General features: G+C 45.8%; 1 protein-coding gene across 4 annotated transcripts; it reads left to right on the forward strand.

Moving 5' to 3' along the window:
• The first annotated feature begins 6558 nt into the window (after positions 1 to 6558).
• On the forward strand, positions 6559 to 16074 carry arpp21 (cAMP-regulated phosphoprotein, 21). Of its 4 annotated transcripts, none has more exons than XM_068332987.1 (20): positions 6559 to 6640; positions 10006 to 10173; positions 10310 to 10463; positions 10545 to 10583; positions 10665 to 10730; positions 10857 to 10968; positions 11159 to 11297; positions 11612 to 11749; positions 11854 to 11953; positions 12069 to 12164; positions 12267 to 12304; positions 12447 to 12503; positions 12829 to 13028; positions 13498 to 13632; positions 13722 to 13828; positions 13910 to 13984; positions 14082 to 14237; positions 14387 to 14489; positions 15401 to 15510; positions 15649 to 16074. In XM_068332987.1, exons 3-20 carry the CDS (start codon positions 10314 to 10316, stop codon positions 15805 to 15807), a joined length of 1980 nt encoding a protein of 659 aa, XP_068189088.1. In that variant the 5' UTR covers positions 6559 to 6640; positions 10006 to 10173; positions 10310 to 10313; the 3' UTR covers positions 15808 to 16074. The 4 variants fall into 4 exon arrangements, with proteins under 4 accessions (XP_068189088.1, XP_068189089.1, XP_068189086.1 ...); XM_068332988.1 differs by having other exon boundaries at positions 15404 to 15510; XM_068332985.1 differs by having other exon boundaries at positions 15401 to 16074.
• Positions 16075 to 16098: the final 24 nt, after the last annotated feature.

The raw sequence follows: 16098 nt of genomic DNA on the forward strand, positions 1-16098 counted from the left end.
TTTCAAATGAGGTGAATGTCCTGTACTTCAGCAAAATAGAGGAATGTCAGTCATGCACTCAAGGAATCCATTCATCATCTTCTTATTTTACACCTTCTTTTAGTCCAAGCTGTTACTTGATACACAATTTCTGCAGCTTTCAACACGCTTGCAAGCAAATTCTTTGTTTCTGATTCATAATAGCAGCAGCGTCACCTGCCTGGATGTCTTTGTTGCTGGTGTGAACCCTGCTGAGCTGCAGAGTTGAGCATCCAGAGCATTTTTTTTCCTCACTGTTTACCACATCATTAGTTCCCCCAGGGATGTCAACAAGCACAGAAATATACTAGAATGTTTTATAGGAACACTGTTGGTTTTACATTATTGCAGTGATAAATGTATTAAACTTAAGTAACCTCCACCGAGGAGGTTGCGTTTGTTTGTTGGTTCGTCAGCAGGATTATGTAAAAACTACAGAACAGATTTCAATGAATCGTGGAGTGGGAGGATGGCTTTTAGACCAGAATAGATGCCGTGAAATGTTGGTGTGGATCCAAATCGAGAGGTGAATCCAGGATTCTATTTTCCACTTCCTTTGACGACGTGAAACAGCGTTTGTTTCAGGGTAGTTGTCTAATTTCTCTGATTCAGGACGCTTTAAATTCTTTCATAATGTATAATCAAAGATATTCTGCGTCAGAAAAATCTGATGAGGTTCAACGTGTGTTCATGGTTACAAGGAAATGTTGTTTAGCATCCAACAAAATCATGCAAACAGTAATAGAAGAGAGAGAATGACAAGTGAACAGTAAGAGAGGCCTGTAATAAACACAAAAGATGACAAGTATGAATAACTTCAGAGATTATATGTCAGTAAAGTCATTAGATTATGGACAGAAACATAAATAGCACATAATGGAATAGTAAAAGTAGAATTAAAATCCAATTAATTCAACATAATAATGGAAACTGAATACAAAGGCAGTGAGATTAAGTGTCAGGGCCATGTTAACATGACATCATGCTTCACTTGTCTTTGTTCAAACCCACCGGATCTTTATTAGGATTAAATTTCCTCTCTGCGTTTCTATATTATCCTCAGTTTGTGCAGCATTCAATTTTCGGAAGCCTCCACTCAGCAGGTTTTCCTCATTTGAATAAAGTAGCTGGAAGTCGGCTGCAAAACATCATAAAGTCTATTATTCTTACACTGAGCTCTTGTTCACATGAAAAACAAAATCATAATAGAAATGATGTATTCTTAATTAGAATTAATGAAGCCTGAAGGAGAGGCTGTGCTTCTGCCTCTCGCTGAGGTTAAGGAGCAAAGGAGGAGGTCTATTTGTCTGTTTCTTGTCTGCTGCTGTCGAGTCACCCAGCCACATGCTCCATCATAGTTTAAATATTCATAGCCTTCTTTTGAATATTCATGAGGCCCACATTAATATTTATGAACCTCACTTGTTGAGGTGTCACTCGATCTTTTGTACACACACACACGCACGCAGACATTTACACACAGCGATGATCAAACGGGCGAGCTATGTCTACAAGGCAAGATTTGAAGGCTAATGGTGTGATGCAATGGTAAAGAACAGCTGTGGCCTGTAATGGAAAATTCCCACTGTTCTGACCTTGGAACGTATTTTAAGGAATTGATCCAGTCACCATTTCCTCCCCTTGTCGTTTAAACGTTGACGTTCACTACCGATGACCCCCAAAAGCGCCAGAAAAGTCGACTGCAGTCGCTCGAAACCTTCCAGATACTTGGAAACTTTGGATGTGGTTATCTTCCTCCAAGAAGATCTCAAGAAGACCTCAAAGTCCACCCAAGTTTGGGTCAGGAATAATTCCTGGTGAGATTTTGGAGAAGGTGGTTGGAGCAGATCATCAGGAATATTACAGAACTGGAGGCCGTTGCTCGTCAGGAATGGGATGAGATTCCTCAGGAATGTTTCCAGAAGGTGAAGAAGGTCAAATCAGTTAGAGTTTCTACTCTGTCACTGACAGCTTAAATAATTTAGAGATTACATTTTAGCTTTATAGATGTTCTTGATTGACTTAGTAACTGCAAACATCAGATTTTTATTTATTTTTTACCCATAATTCTCATATCCGCAGGGATTAATTAACTTTTCCTCCTTTTCTATTTGCAACACAACTAACGAAGACGGAATAAAACTTCTGCTCCCAGCACAGAACATTCAAACACCCTGTGAAGTGACAGACTGTTGTTTTTGCACTCCATTTTTATTTATGGATGAATCAGCTGAGATTTAACGTGTTAATTGTGTAGAAGTGCTGCTTTTTCCTTCTCTTTTGAGTCAGACTCGCTGTTTTCCCTCCGCCTCCGGCGTTCTCAGTCTTTATGCTAAGCTATGCTAACCAGTTCATCGATCATACATGCATCTCAAGCTTCTCCTTTTGAATAACATAAACCTATTTATTATTCACTCCAGGGCCTGGAGAGCATGCCGAACACAGATGGTCACGTGTTGGTAGATAAGCGTGTGATCTTATATGGAATTACCGGCGTGGCCCAGTAGAGATCTGGAACTGGTCTCGGTTCCAGTAAAGGTCTTTAAACACACATTCCTGTACCCCAGCAGGGAGGCTCTGGAACTGATGTAACAGGATGACACACAAACACACAGTCAGCCGGGCACCTTCTAATGAGGTGTGTTTATATAACACGCCTCAGCCGGGGCAGCGTTTCTCTGCTTCTGCAACGGGAAATGAGCGCCACCGAGTCTCTGTCCTGTTCACACACATGCCGGTCATACTGGCAGAGACTGCAGACAGCAGGTGTGTGTGTGTGTGTGTGTGTTTGTGTTACAGGCCACTTTTCAGGACACACTTGAGCTTCCATGTACACCAGCTGTCTGCAGATGACTGGTTGTAGAAAGTAAAACAAAAACAAAAAAATGTTCGCAGTGTGATTTTACTGCATTTTGTTCTTGTTTTTTGTGTTTTGCATGATATGATATGATTCCAAGATGAGCATCACTGAAAGACGACTCTCAACTTGTTAAACCCAGATTGCTTAGAAACCTGCAGCTCCCTCTACTTTTGTATCTGAGATGATCAGATCTTGCAACGTCGATGCATCTCTGACAGTTTTTGGATAGATATTCAGAAGAATACGTGGCATTCGGTTACGGATCCAGATCTGTCACAAACATTTGGTTGCTGAACGCAGCCCTGATGTTTCCTGCTGTGTATTTTTCATGGTGTGTGAATAAAATGCTGTTTAATTTAAATCTCCTTTTGCAGGTTTATTGTTCACACAGATGGATGTTATGATTTCCACTGTGTCCTAGTGTTTGCTGTTAATTTTAATTAATGGCTACAGGGCTACAAACTGGATTTTGCATGGGGTCTGAATGGAGGTAAGTCTTCTACACATCTGCATTTCGAGGGAGGATAGAATCACACACACGACAACGTCTGCTCTGCTTTTGCATGACGCACATCCTGGAGTGTTCGCTCAGTCATCTCTGAAGTCTGCGGTTCCATCGTTGTGTTTGATGCATTCCGCTGCTATAGGTCATATAAGTGCCAGATGTATCAGCTGTAGCCTGTTTTATGTGTGAGGCATGGCACCTTTTATTAAAACGGAGTACAAACATTTAAAATGAAAGTGAGCTCAAAGTCCTTTATGAAGAACTGAATGCACTCAGAGGTATATTGAATTCTTTCAGACATGATTTGACAAAAGTAACCTCTTCTTTTTCCCCCTGCAGCACTGATTAAACGATGAGAGGTATTTGTTGTTATATTTTCTCGAGTGTTGAATCAATTCAGAGATTTTCCAAGCTGTTGAAAACTGTCTGGTTTAATTTTCTAAAGGGTGAAGGTGTGAATTAGGTTTGCCTCCTCCAGGCTGCGGTTATCACATATCGGAGATCTCGGGTTATAATTTATGTAATTATATCTTTGAATAATGTGATCTTTGAACCGAATGAGACGTGAATTAATGGAATATGAACGAATCCGTTCTTGATATTCCCATCTTCTGGCAGATTAATGCTTGAGTTCATTCATTCGGTCTTGATTCCTGCTTTGAAGGAACCTTTTCTGGCGGAACGTGTGTCAAAAACGGGGTAACTGATGCGCTGCTAGCGTTAGCTGTGTGGGTGAGCACGTGGTTTCCGATTTGTTTTCACAGGAAGGTTGCATTTCTCTTGCAATGAAGCAAAAGAAAATTAATTTTTATTTCCATACTAAGACACTCTGCAGATCAACAGTCTACTTTAATTCGATCACACCTCATCCAAAACCAACAATCTTGCATCTTCTGCTTTTATCGGGATCCACACCAGATTTTAAGTGGATTATTTTGGTTAGAGACCCAACTTCCCATCAAGTTTCATGTTTTTTCATACTTTTTTCATACTCCTCACATGAACCTGGACACATATGGAGGAAGAACTGAGGGGTCATCGGGGTCAGGTCAGCCTGGACGTGGCACCAGTTGATCGCATTTGTAATAGATGGATGCGTTCAAGTCCCCCTGTGGCCACCAAGGGATTTTGAACATACCACCTTTAATCTTATTTTTAAAGCGGACCTGGCTGCAATATAAGGCTTGGTATCATACTGTAGGACGTCATCAATGTAAAACGGTCTATGACTTGTGTCTGATGTGGTGAAACCAAAGATAGAAAGGCTCCATGAGTCAGATTCAGAGAGGATCTGTGAGGGCAGGCGGACTCCAGGGACTCCTGGTCCGGCTGCAGCCACCACTCACTTCTGGTCCTGATGTAACGTGTCTCACCTCAATCCTCTCTGAATAAGAGCACCATTGTGTTTTTTATCCATCTAGCAAATCCATGGATCACTTATAAGTATGAATTCCAATTTATAAAATCAAAACTTTTGACAGATACATCTGATTTTTATGGAATATTTTTAATTTGGTGTCAATAAAATGGTTCTTTTTCCTTTTGTCTTGGTGTATAGAATTTTCAAGGGATGGGGTAGGTTGGTTTTAATTTGAAAAGTGACGTGCACGATTCTTTAAAATAAATAAAAACATCATTGCATCTCAATTGACCTGCAGTTCTCCACCTCCAGGATTAATCCGTCTCCAGGTAACAGATGAGAAGCCGCAAATTAAAAACTGCAACCGTACCACTTGAAGGTTGGCAGAGTTTTTCTTCATTCATTATGGATTCATTTGATCATCATTGGAGGACATGTTCAAATTAAAATAGCTAATTTGATGCAGCTTTGTGTAGATGGACTGTTCTGGATCGCCTCAGAGTTGGGAACTGGAAGTTGCGACCTTCTGACAACTCCAATGTGAGACAGTGAAGTATGTGTTTGGAGGGAGGTGTTGAATGAATTGGGTTACAGTACAGTAATGGAGAGGTGCGCAGGCATGTTCCTGCCACTGGAATGTAGAGCAGCTGAGATGATGCAGGTTCAGAAATTCAAATGCACTTTAAATATTTATTGACGATAATAACAATCGGTGGTCTCTGCACCTATTTTACACGCTAAGGAGCACGTCATATTTACTGTTTTTTGGGGTCCTGAATGCTGATGGGAAGCGGTCTGTTCAGACACCTGCAGCAGTACGGCCTCTCTGAGTGCTTTTAGTTTATTATTGTGGAATAAAGAAGAATTTAGTTAACTTGAGTCTGTTATTCTTAATGCTGCTGTGTTTTTTTTTTCTGTTTGCATGCAGGAAAAACACAATTTCAACATCGTTTTGTAGAAATCCAGGAACAGGTGATCAGACTTTTAGGCTTATTTGAAAGACGACACTGGGCCTACTATGGTGACGCCATGGCCCGCTCTGGCATGAACATGACATTCCCCACATGACTTTTCACTGGTCGGACTGGGACTATGTGGGAAATGTCATCATCAGACCAGTCAGAGCAAGGAGGTAGGGGGGGGGGGAGAGTCACGGCATCGCCATAGTAGGATGTGAGTTACTTACACACGCAGAGCATTAAAATTATATCACAAAAACATGCTGAGAGCGTTAATAATGTATGTTCAAGCGAATGGGGGGGGGGGGGAATGATTCACCAACAGATCAGCTCCCTGGTGGAATAAAAAAATAAAACACGTGACTGAAATCTCAAGGAATGAAATCAGCTGATCGTTAATAATCAATAAAGACTTCACCTGTATTTTGCAGTGGCAATCATTCAAACACATTTCACACAAGCGGACGGGACGTTAGGATAATATCAGGATTAATTAAAGGGCACCTGTGCCCCCCCCCCCCCCCTTTTAGACAGGTGTTCCCATGTAGCTCCGCCCCTGGACGGCTCTGATTGGTCCGTATCTGCCTCGTGCTCCAGCTTTGGATGTTGCTGGAATTGTCGCACTAACGAACATTTGATCGAAATGACGTGAAGATGAAGACAGAACAAGTGGGGGGGGGGGGCAGTCTCTGCGCCGGGGGGGGGTTTGTGAGGGGTGGGGGTGGGAGGTTCGCTTGCATTCCTCGCGCGCGTGTGGGCGCGTGGCTCGGGGTTCAGAGCTGTCGACCCTCCCCCCCCCCCCCCCCCCACACCCACCCAACATCCCTTACCCCCTCCCGCACAGACGGAGAGACGGGCAAAAAGCGGAGGAGGAGCGACGGAGCTCGCAGTAAACACGCGCAGAGGGGAGAGTCGGACGGACGGATCGTCACCTCACGGTAAGAACCTCACGGACACGCTAGGGGGGGGGGGGTGGTGATGGTGGTGGTGGTGGTGGTGATGGTGGTGGTGGTGATGGTGGTGGTGGGGGGGGGGGGCAATCGAACACCTTGATCGGCTTAGATGGACGCGTCCCGCCGGATCACCGGTGCGGCGCGTCCGGTTCGCACTTTTTACGCAATCGGTCACACCTGATGGAGAATCGGCGCGTCGGGAGAGCGCGATGGCATCCACGGATAAACCCCCTCCCACGCGTGTCAATGAATGACTGATCGATATAAAATATTTGTGATCAGTGGCGTTTCCGTGGAGAATACATTATTTATTCATTCCGTGGAGCGATGGCTTGTCTTGAACTTCTGCCTCTGGTTGGTTTTTTGTGTGTGGAAATGGTGACAAAATGATCCTCATCCGTGAAAAAAGAAAACAGAAAAAGTCCCGTTCTGATTATAGTTCGTTATATTTGATACCGGGTGTGTGTTCGTGCCCCCCCCACCCCCAACCCCCCAACCCCCCAACCCCAAGCTTGTGTGTCTCCACATGCAACTGACAGCACAGTGAAGTCCGGGAGCAGGAGGTCCACTCCTTCCTTCGGATGTAAAAATAACCCCCGTGGGTCAGCTTAACGTGGGTCAGGGTAATGCGACACACACACACACACACACACACACACATACACACACACACAACCACACACAGGCGGTTCCCATCGGTTTCTGTCATCTAGCCAATCCCGAAAGTAGATCACACCAGCCCGATCATGCGTGCGTAACGGCTCCGTCCCGTTAAACGGGTCAGCGGGGAGCCACGGAGATGCGCGTGGACGCGACACCTGTTTGTTGGAGCGCGCATTCCTGCGTCCAAACCCCACATCTCAGGTGGTGGTGTTTAGTTTTTTTTTTTTTAGAATGTAGACACTTTGGATGAAGTAACCCTCAAATGCCGGTACATGCAGGTAACCCCCACCCACACCCCATCACCCTCCAACCCCATCACCCACGTCTCCTCTGCGCTCCGCTGCAGAACACCACATCCACCGCGCACGCAACCCACGGAGGCACAGGCGCTGCTTGTGGCTGCACAGGTGCTGATGACTCAAAGGACGATGCAACCAATTTTTCCACACGTGTAGCCTAGTTTCTGGTTGGTGGGCAAAAAAAAACCAAGCAAACCCATGACCTGTTTTTTACTGACTGTTTTTTTTTTTACTGACTTGGGTTCCAAGCAGCCAGATAAAACGAACAGCTGCCCATGCAGGCTGGAGATAATTCAGCTGCAATCCTTTTTAAAGGTGAGGCAGACACCACAAGATATGCAAACACATAAAGCGGTTTGGGGGGGGGGGGGGGAGAAGAAAAAAAAGGGAAAACCCGATATGTTCTGTAAGACAGAGAAGGAAAATGGCCAATTAGAGGCTCGGGGGGGGGGCAAAGCCTGAATAGATTATGGATAAACAAAGCACTGAAGCCTCAGACTTTGCCTCAAATTTCCCAATTACGATTTTAAACCAAGCGGACCTGCTCTATGAGTGTTAGTCCCTCACTGAATCATTTCCTAATGAGCACAGAGCTGAAGGATAAAAACACAAAATCCCCTCTTAGGCTCCGCTGCAGCTTCAGACAGCTTTCTGTGACCACAGGCGGTGATGATTTCTACTTTATTTTTATGGTTTAAAGGAGCAAAGAAAGAAAATAGACCCAAACACCATAAAAATTAAGGATTATAAACCCCGAGCATCTTAAGGTAGGACGTTAAAAACACCTCAAAGTGATGCAGGAGTTGATATTCAAAGATTTTTTTTCTCTTTTAATCTCTGCTCTTAATTACAAACTAGACTGTGTTGGGGTGTAAACACTTAAATAATCTGATTTGGCTGACAATGACCATCTAAAGTAGTTTTTGGGTCTAGTCCCATCGCGGACGAGCCAGGCCGCTTTTGGCTGCAGAAGAAAGGTGTCCTGGTGAGTAGGTGGCTTCTGAGGCGGTTGGAGGCTTTTTGGGCGAAAAGCAGCAGATGGATGATGATGTAGTGGGTACTGGCGCTCGCTGCCTCCCCGCCACCATCCGTCACGCGCTAATGATCATGTCGCACCTTCTCCCCGGGCGGCCGGCCGCTTCTGCAGCGCTCAGCTCAAAAAAAAAAACTACAAAAAAAACTGGTCGCAGCGCTTCAAATCCCTTCTTTCCAGGCTGTCGGATGAAAAACCCGAGGACTGAGCCGCAAGCCGAAACCTTTCTGTCGCTAATTCCCCACTTCTCTCTTCCTCCCATCACCCCTCTTCACCTTTACAGTCCCTGCAGACTGTTTCCTCATCTCCCCTCATCCTTCGCTTCCATTCATCCTTTTTTTTTTTTCCCCTTCTCACAGTCATTCTTCTCCCCTTTGTCCGCCTATCTCCTGGTAGTCCTGCAGATTCCCAGTCCAGTGCTTATTTTGCACATTTTTATTGGGAGTAATTTCCTTCTGTAGGGGTCAGAGGTCAGGGTCCACGGTGGCGTCGGCATACATGTAGGCCATCCAGGTTATTTAACTATCTTTTTGGACTACATCCCTTATGGTTGTCTCTGTTTAAGGTGTTTCCCCAAGGTGAGAAACCTCTTTGGTCACACCTGGACCGACAGAGATGTCGTCTTGTAAAAAAACAAAACAAACAACCAAAGAAAAAAATAAAACTGTCGCTATCTCCACCCGGGTGTTGAATAACCATGCTGTGGGACCTGGCTTGCTCTGAGCTCATTATTCTGTCCCAGGTGTTACAGGAAAAAGCGTCCCCTCGAGCGCCGCGTTACAGCAGAATGTGTCCCCGCTGAACGCAGTTGGCCTTTTGGAAAAAAAAAAACAACAAAAAAAAAAAAGATGGTGGAATGCCACTTCCGTTGCCACCGCCGCCGCCACGCGTCTGTCCCTTTGGTCCCGGCGATATTCGCACCACTTAGATAAGAGGCTGTTCTCGGCATTCTGGGAATATCAGTCCTGACTGATGGGATGATACTCCACAGCTGCTGCTTCTAAGAAAAGCTCAAGGACACACACACACACACACACACCAGACATGTGTTCACATGGGCTACACACACATGTAAATAGGAAATGCCACGTCCAGGCACAGAGCTGTGAGTTTCTGTCACACACACACACACACACACACACACACACACGGTCGCGCTTACAGTAACACAATTTATGCAGCAATTAGCTCTGAAGCCAGAAGCGCTTTTTGGGAAAACCTAGAAAGAGTCTGCTGCTCGCATCCAGACTTGATGTCAGTTCTAGTGCTGTCAGATGTGTGTGTGTGTGTGTGTGTGTGTGTGCTTTCTGTGCACTAACAGTGTGTTTTCTCCTGTGTTTTTTAAATCTCCTCAGGCTGTTTTTTTCCCGTTGACCAGTAAAGAGCCGTTAGAGAGACGAGCAGTCGAGGAGGCGAACGCAGGCGAGAGAGGATAATTGCATTTCTGAATGCCCTGTGGGAACATGGGATATATGACCTCATCATTCACCTGCGAGACTCTCCAGTAAACAAACTCCGAATAGGTGGGAACGACGCTCTCGCTCCAAACTCATGCAAACGCAGGCAAAAACTAGATCACACACACACACACACACACACACACACACACACACACACACACACTCCGACTTCATCGGTGTCGTTTTGTGTTTTTTTTAGAAGGATGACCGACGCGGCTGCAGAAAGCACGGATCTCCTCGTGAAACCCCGAGATATGACATCGTGTGACATCATCGTATGCCCCGCCCCTTCGCCATGCGTGCCCTCGTGTGATCAGAAGGAGGATGGGGGTTGTAAGAAGCTGGAGCAGCAGGTGAGTGTCGCGGCAGACATGTTGATGTTGAAGTTGTGCGTCCGACGCCGCCACCGTGATAAATTGCGTTCTCCTCCTCAGAAACACTGCAGCCAGGTGCAACCAAAGAAAAAGGTGAAGGTAAGCTGAGATAATTCATCATCCCCCCCCGAAATATCAAACGCACCCGACGCCACCAACCGGTGTTTGTGTGTAATTTAGGCCAAAGGAAAGTTGGTGCGGAGCATGGCGGTCTGCGAGGACTCATCACCGTTTGAAGAAACCCAGGTAACACACACACACACACACACACATCAGTCATCACCACCTCCTCCTCCTCCGCCTCATCATCATCATCATCATCATCCTCCTCATCACCACTCTCAGATTACTCTTAATTTTCTTCCCTCTCAGGCATCATCAGATGCCAACATCTCATCTCGCTGCCATGACAACGAGAGATCGCCCTCTAAGGAGGAAGAGCAAGAGAGGAGCACAGAGCCAAAGAAACATTCACTGTCCAAAGGTGTGTGTGTGTGTGTGCGTGTGTGTGTTTGTTTTTGTGTGTATCTGCCTGTGATTGATATCTCATAAAAGGCAAGGCAAATAAAACCTAATAAAACTGGATTCAGTGCCACTATTTAGATGTAGTTCTCCTGGGTTGTTTTATATTGCAGTCTTCTTTTTTCCTTTTTTTTATTTTTTACCCACCTCAGAGTCCAGCTTGGAGTACACAGACTCCACCGGAATAGACCTGCACCAGTTTATCATCGACACTCTGAACAGCAACACCAGAGACCGCATGATGCTGCTCAAACTGGAGCAGGACATGATCGACTACATCGCCAGCAATAGGTGTGTGTGTGTGTGTGTGTGTGTGTGTGTGTGCGTGTGTGTGCGTGTGTGTGTGAAGGAGAGCACATAACCTTGAACACTCATTTGCCTGAAAATGAAATATTTATAATATTTACACCGAATTTTTATGCTTGTTGTAGATTTGTTTGCAGATTTATTATATTTCTCCTTATATTGCTGATTGTTTAATTCACTGAATCGTTTGTATTTGATGTGGGGGTCTTTGAGCCCCTGGGGGAAGAAATCCGAGACTTTCTGTATCTATTATATTTTCTTTTCTTCACATCCTGCTTCACATCTCCATTTCGTTTTAGCCCCTTTAAAAAGTTCCCTCAAATGTCGTCCTACCACCGCATGCTGGTCCATCGGGTGGCGGCCTACTTTGGCATGGAGCACAATGTAGACCATACAGGCAAGTCTGTCATCATCAACAGGACCAGCAGCACACGCATGTAAGCACGCACCACACAATCTGTGAACACGTGCATGTCATCGAGCGTCTATTGTGGAGTAACGACGGGTTTCGCTTGTTTTTTTTTGTGTTTTTTTTTTAAAGACCGGAGCAGCGCTTCATCGACCAGGTCCAAAAAGACAAGACGGAAGAGATCCACCGGTGGAAAATGATTCTGAAGAGAGACAACAGCTCTGACGACCAGGTCCGTTCGGCGTCTTTATTTCTAAAAGCCCTCTATAACAAAATTTCCTCCCATAATCCAAACAGATTTTATCCTCCCAGTCCTCTTTGCCTGATCTGGTTTCTCCTCGCCGCAGACCCGACTTCACCCCTTACGGGAGAAGCAAAGCAAGTCAATGGAGGAGAGGGAGGAGGAATACCAGCGAGCACGAGACAGGATCTTCAACCAAGAGGTGAGACGGGAAAGGAAAAGCGACAGGCGGATCTGATCTAGAGACAGATGGTGGAGAGAGATAGAGAGAGACTCACTTATTTTCTCGCTGTACTTCCAACAGCAACTCTGCACCCAGGAGAGCGCCCAGGCAGAAATCAGGTAACTTTAAACTGCTGCGAAGTCGCTCCACCTGCCTCTTCAGCTTTATTATATTTAGATGAAAGCATTAATATATGTCCGTGTGTGTGTGTGTGTGTGTGTGTGTGTGTGTGTGTGTGTGTGTGTGTGTGTGGGTGCGCAGGGCTGTGGAGGAGTACAATCCATATGCTGAGACCCAGAGGAAAAGGCAGCTCTTCAGGTAGAGGCCTGTCGGCACAGACGCACAATCATCTATCATCTTAATCCGGTCAGCCTGGCTGCAGCGCCGTTCTGCAGCGGAAACCGAAAAGATCTATTTCAGAACGGGGGTGGGGTGGTGGGGGGCTTTAAGGATTCTAGGAAGTGAAATAAAAAAAATTTAACAAGGGAAATTTTTTTTTAGAGGAGGGATTCTAATTTTTTAGATTTCTGTCACTTAGCATTCGCGGCGCCTCGTTACGCGCGGCGTGGCGCTCACGCGGATGGGCGCGACTGTCGAAGCAGCAACGCGAGTTTTGTGGGATAATTGTGGATGTGCCTCGCAGGGGGAGCCGCGACAACTCCGGCTCCAGCTGGACAGGCAGCAGCAGGCAGAGCAGCATCGAGACCGACTGTCGCTATGGCAACGACCCTCAACCCTGGAGCAGCATAGACTCTGATTCCTCCTACCAATGGACGAGTCCCGCTCCCAAACCGCGCCAACTTCCCAACCACAGCCTGGAAACACGTGGTGGTGGTGGTTCAGGTGTGTGTGTGTGTGTGTGTGTGTTGCTTATAAACGTGACGTTAGCGTCGCACTTAGCGACGTCTGAATGTGTGGCGAAGCTTAAAGGTGTGTATTCAAAGATTTCATTGGACCGTCGCTCCGGGAGGGGGAGGAGAAAAAAAAATCGCTTTTTTTCTTATAAATAATGCAGCATCTAATTAACAAAAAAAAGCAAAAAAAAAGAAGCTGAAGTTCTTCTGGTGTAAAAAAAAAAATCAAATCGCTGCTTGAATCTTTGCACCCAGAGCTGTAAAGTTTCACACAAACACCTCGAGTCATCTTCACATATTCGAGAAGGAAAAAAAAATTTCCCGTCAAGTGCAGAAAGCTTTCGTTCACGGAATGCATGTCAGGCCACGGTGGAAAAGTGTCGTCAGTGATGCGATAAAAAAAACGATGAAATGTGAATTTGTTACGTGCTGAGATGATGTCGCTCTTCTTCTCTCAGGCTCCATCACTCTGTTCCGACTGCCGAGCGCGTGTCCCCACGCCTCCTCCCCATCCGTGGTGGAAGAACCGGCTCCCAACTACATCAAGGAGAACGGGATCCCTCCAGGAAGCATATTAGTGAACCCACACACTGGTGAGTATCACACACACACACACACACACACACACACCGGTGAGATGACACGGACATCTGTCACACTTGACCTTTTTTTGACCTCTCAGGGCAACCTTTCCTGAACCCTGATGGAACCCCTGCTGTGTACAACCCCCCAGACAGTCAGCAGCCAATCAGGAGCCAGGCTCATCCTCCAGGCGCTCCCTCTCAGCAGGTAGCGTCGGCACGCTAGCAGGAAGTGTCCCAACATTAGCCCCGCCCCTTTTCACATCTCTGTTTTGTGTCTTTATCTCAGCTGGTCCAGTACTCGTCCGTCTCCTACACGGCGCCGCAGATGTTGCCCGTCCCGCCCTCACAGCCGTACTCTACAGTACGTGTCGTCGCGGAGACGACCTTTGCGCTTGACCTCTGGTTTCCCCATCGTCCGCACGAGATTTGACCTCCTTTTCTTTCTTTCGGGTCGACAGATTGAGGAGCTGTCCTCGCAGTTCGCTCACGTGAGCTGTCAGCCGCCAGGTGAAGCCCCGCCCCTCTACCCCCCCAGTCAGGGATACATCTATGCAGCTCCTCCCCCTCCCCCCCCTGCTCCCAACCACCCCAGCTACTGCCAGCCCTCGCCTCAGGTATTTATCATTACCAGTCACCGGCAAGGAGAACGGAAGGGGGGCGGGGGGATTCTGAATCAATCAAATTCCAATCATACAAAAGAAGAGTTTAAGGTAAATAAAAATAAAAATATAAAGCTTTTATTTCTCATTTTACTTCTCCATAGGTGCCTATATACTACTACAGCCAGTATCCTACCTCAGCTCAGCACCCATGCAGGCCTGTCTCACCAAGCCAGCACACCCACAGCCAAGCATTACCACCAACGGGTATGTCCACCGAGTGTGTGTGTGTGTGTGTGTGTGTGTGTGTGTGTGTGTGTGTGTGTTTGAGACGGATTCAGACTGTGGCAGCAGAGGAGGGGGCCGTTACACTGTCAGAGATGTAGTCTGAGGGTCTCACAGTGAACCGGTCTCTTTTCCTGCTGCTTCTGTTCGACGCAGAGACAAAAAATAAAAATAAAAAAATAAAAAAATAGGAGACACCTGTTTCCAAACCGTCGCTTTAGGATTTGGTGTCCCTAAATGAGCAAGAGCTTCTGAAACAAACAGCCGCCGTCAGCCCGACACCTTCCAAGCACCAGGCAAAGGAAATATGCAAATGAATTAAGACTAAAAAAATAACGGAGCAGATATGACAATCAACAAGACAACCTGGAATGATGAAAGAAATTTAAATTTATTTCTCAGGCTGTACTTTTTTTAAAATTTATTTATTTGTTGTTATTCTTCATCATCGGCAATGAAGATTTAAGAGTAAGAACTGAATTGACTCAAACTAAAAAATGCCTCCAACCAAAATCAGCGCCAGCAGCTATGAAAATCATGTGTTGTTGGGTTTTTTTTTATTCAAACAAATACAAATAAAAAACTGAAAAAGAGAAGTCAGGACATAATAAATCAGTGTGAATATAACCGCTATAGCTATAAAGGTGTTTGCAGCAGATGTATATTTTATCGCCTACAACCCACATAACATTTACATAATTTAAAAAGATACACATTCAAGGAAATTTGTGTGTTTTATTCGTGGTGCATCAGCTCATTTTACTCACAATGCTGTAAGACTCTCATGGCTGATTTCCGCTCTAACCTGCTGCTAATTGAAGCGCAGTGGTGAAACTCACTGTTTATAATCTTATATATACTATGTGTGTGTGTGCGTGTGTGTGTGTTTGCAGCAGGTTACGCCCCTGCTGTGGGGCCGCAGCAGCAGTCTTCACACAATCAGGCTCAGGCTGTGCTGGGGACCTTCTCGCCAATGGCTTCTCATCAGTGTAGCATGGTCCAGGTAAACACCCACCACCCAAAGGTGTCGTTCTGCATCGGCCTCCAGAACAACAGCCAAGCACTTCACACTTCACAAAGTCCTTGTGGTTGCAGATTTTTCTCTCCAACTTTCCTCCCATTCTTCTCCTGCCTTCTTCAGGGAGGCGTTTCGATGTCGTATCCCCAAGGTAAAGTTGTGACCATGGTTGATGGGGAGGCGGGTTACTGCTGCGTGGTGCCGCCACCCTCCCACCACAGCAGCTGCCACCCTCCCAGCTGCGCCAACCTCAGCGCCCCGGCCTGGAACGCTCAGTACTGATCGCTCCTCAGCAGACGGAATGACGACACTTAAGTTCCTGTGTGAACTCACACGCATACACACACATCCACTCACTCACGTCAATGTACCACTGTACCAAAGCTTAATAGTATATATAGCCTATCAGAGCTGCTGTATTGAATGCATAATTTATATACACAAATGGAGTTTTATATTGATATTAAATTATATATAGTGTTTTAAGGAAATGCACTGTGTGGATAGAATAAAGTGATGTGGCTAGATTGATGTCACATTTCTATATCATGTTGGCTCTTTTTTCCTCTTTGA

This window comes from Antennarius striatus, chromosome 14, assembly GCF_040054535.1.
Source record: "Antennarius striatus isolate MH-2024 chromosome 14, ASM4005453v1, whole genome shotgun sequence".
In the NCBI taxonomy this organism is placed as follows: domain Eukaryota; kingdom Metazoa; phylum Chordata; class Actinopteri; order Lophiiformes; family Antennariidae; genus Antennarius; species Antennarius striatus.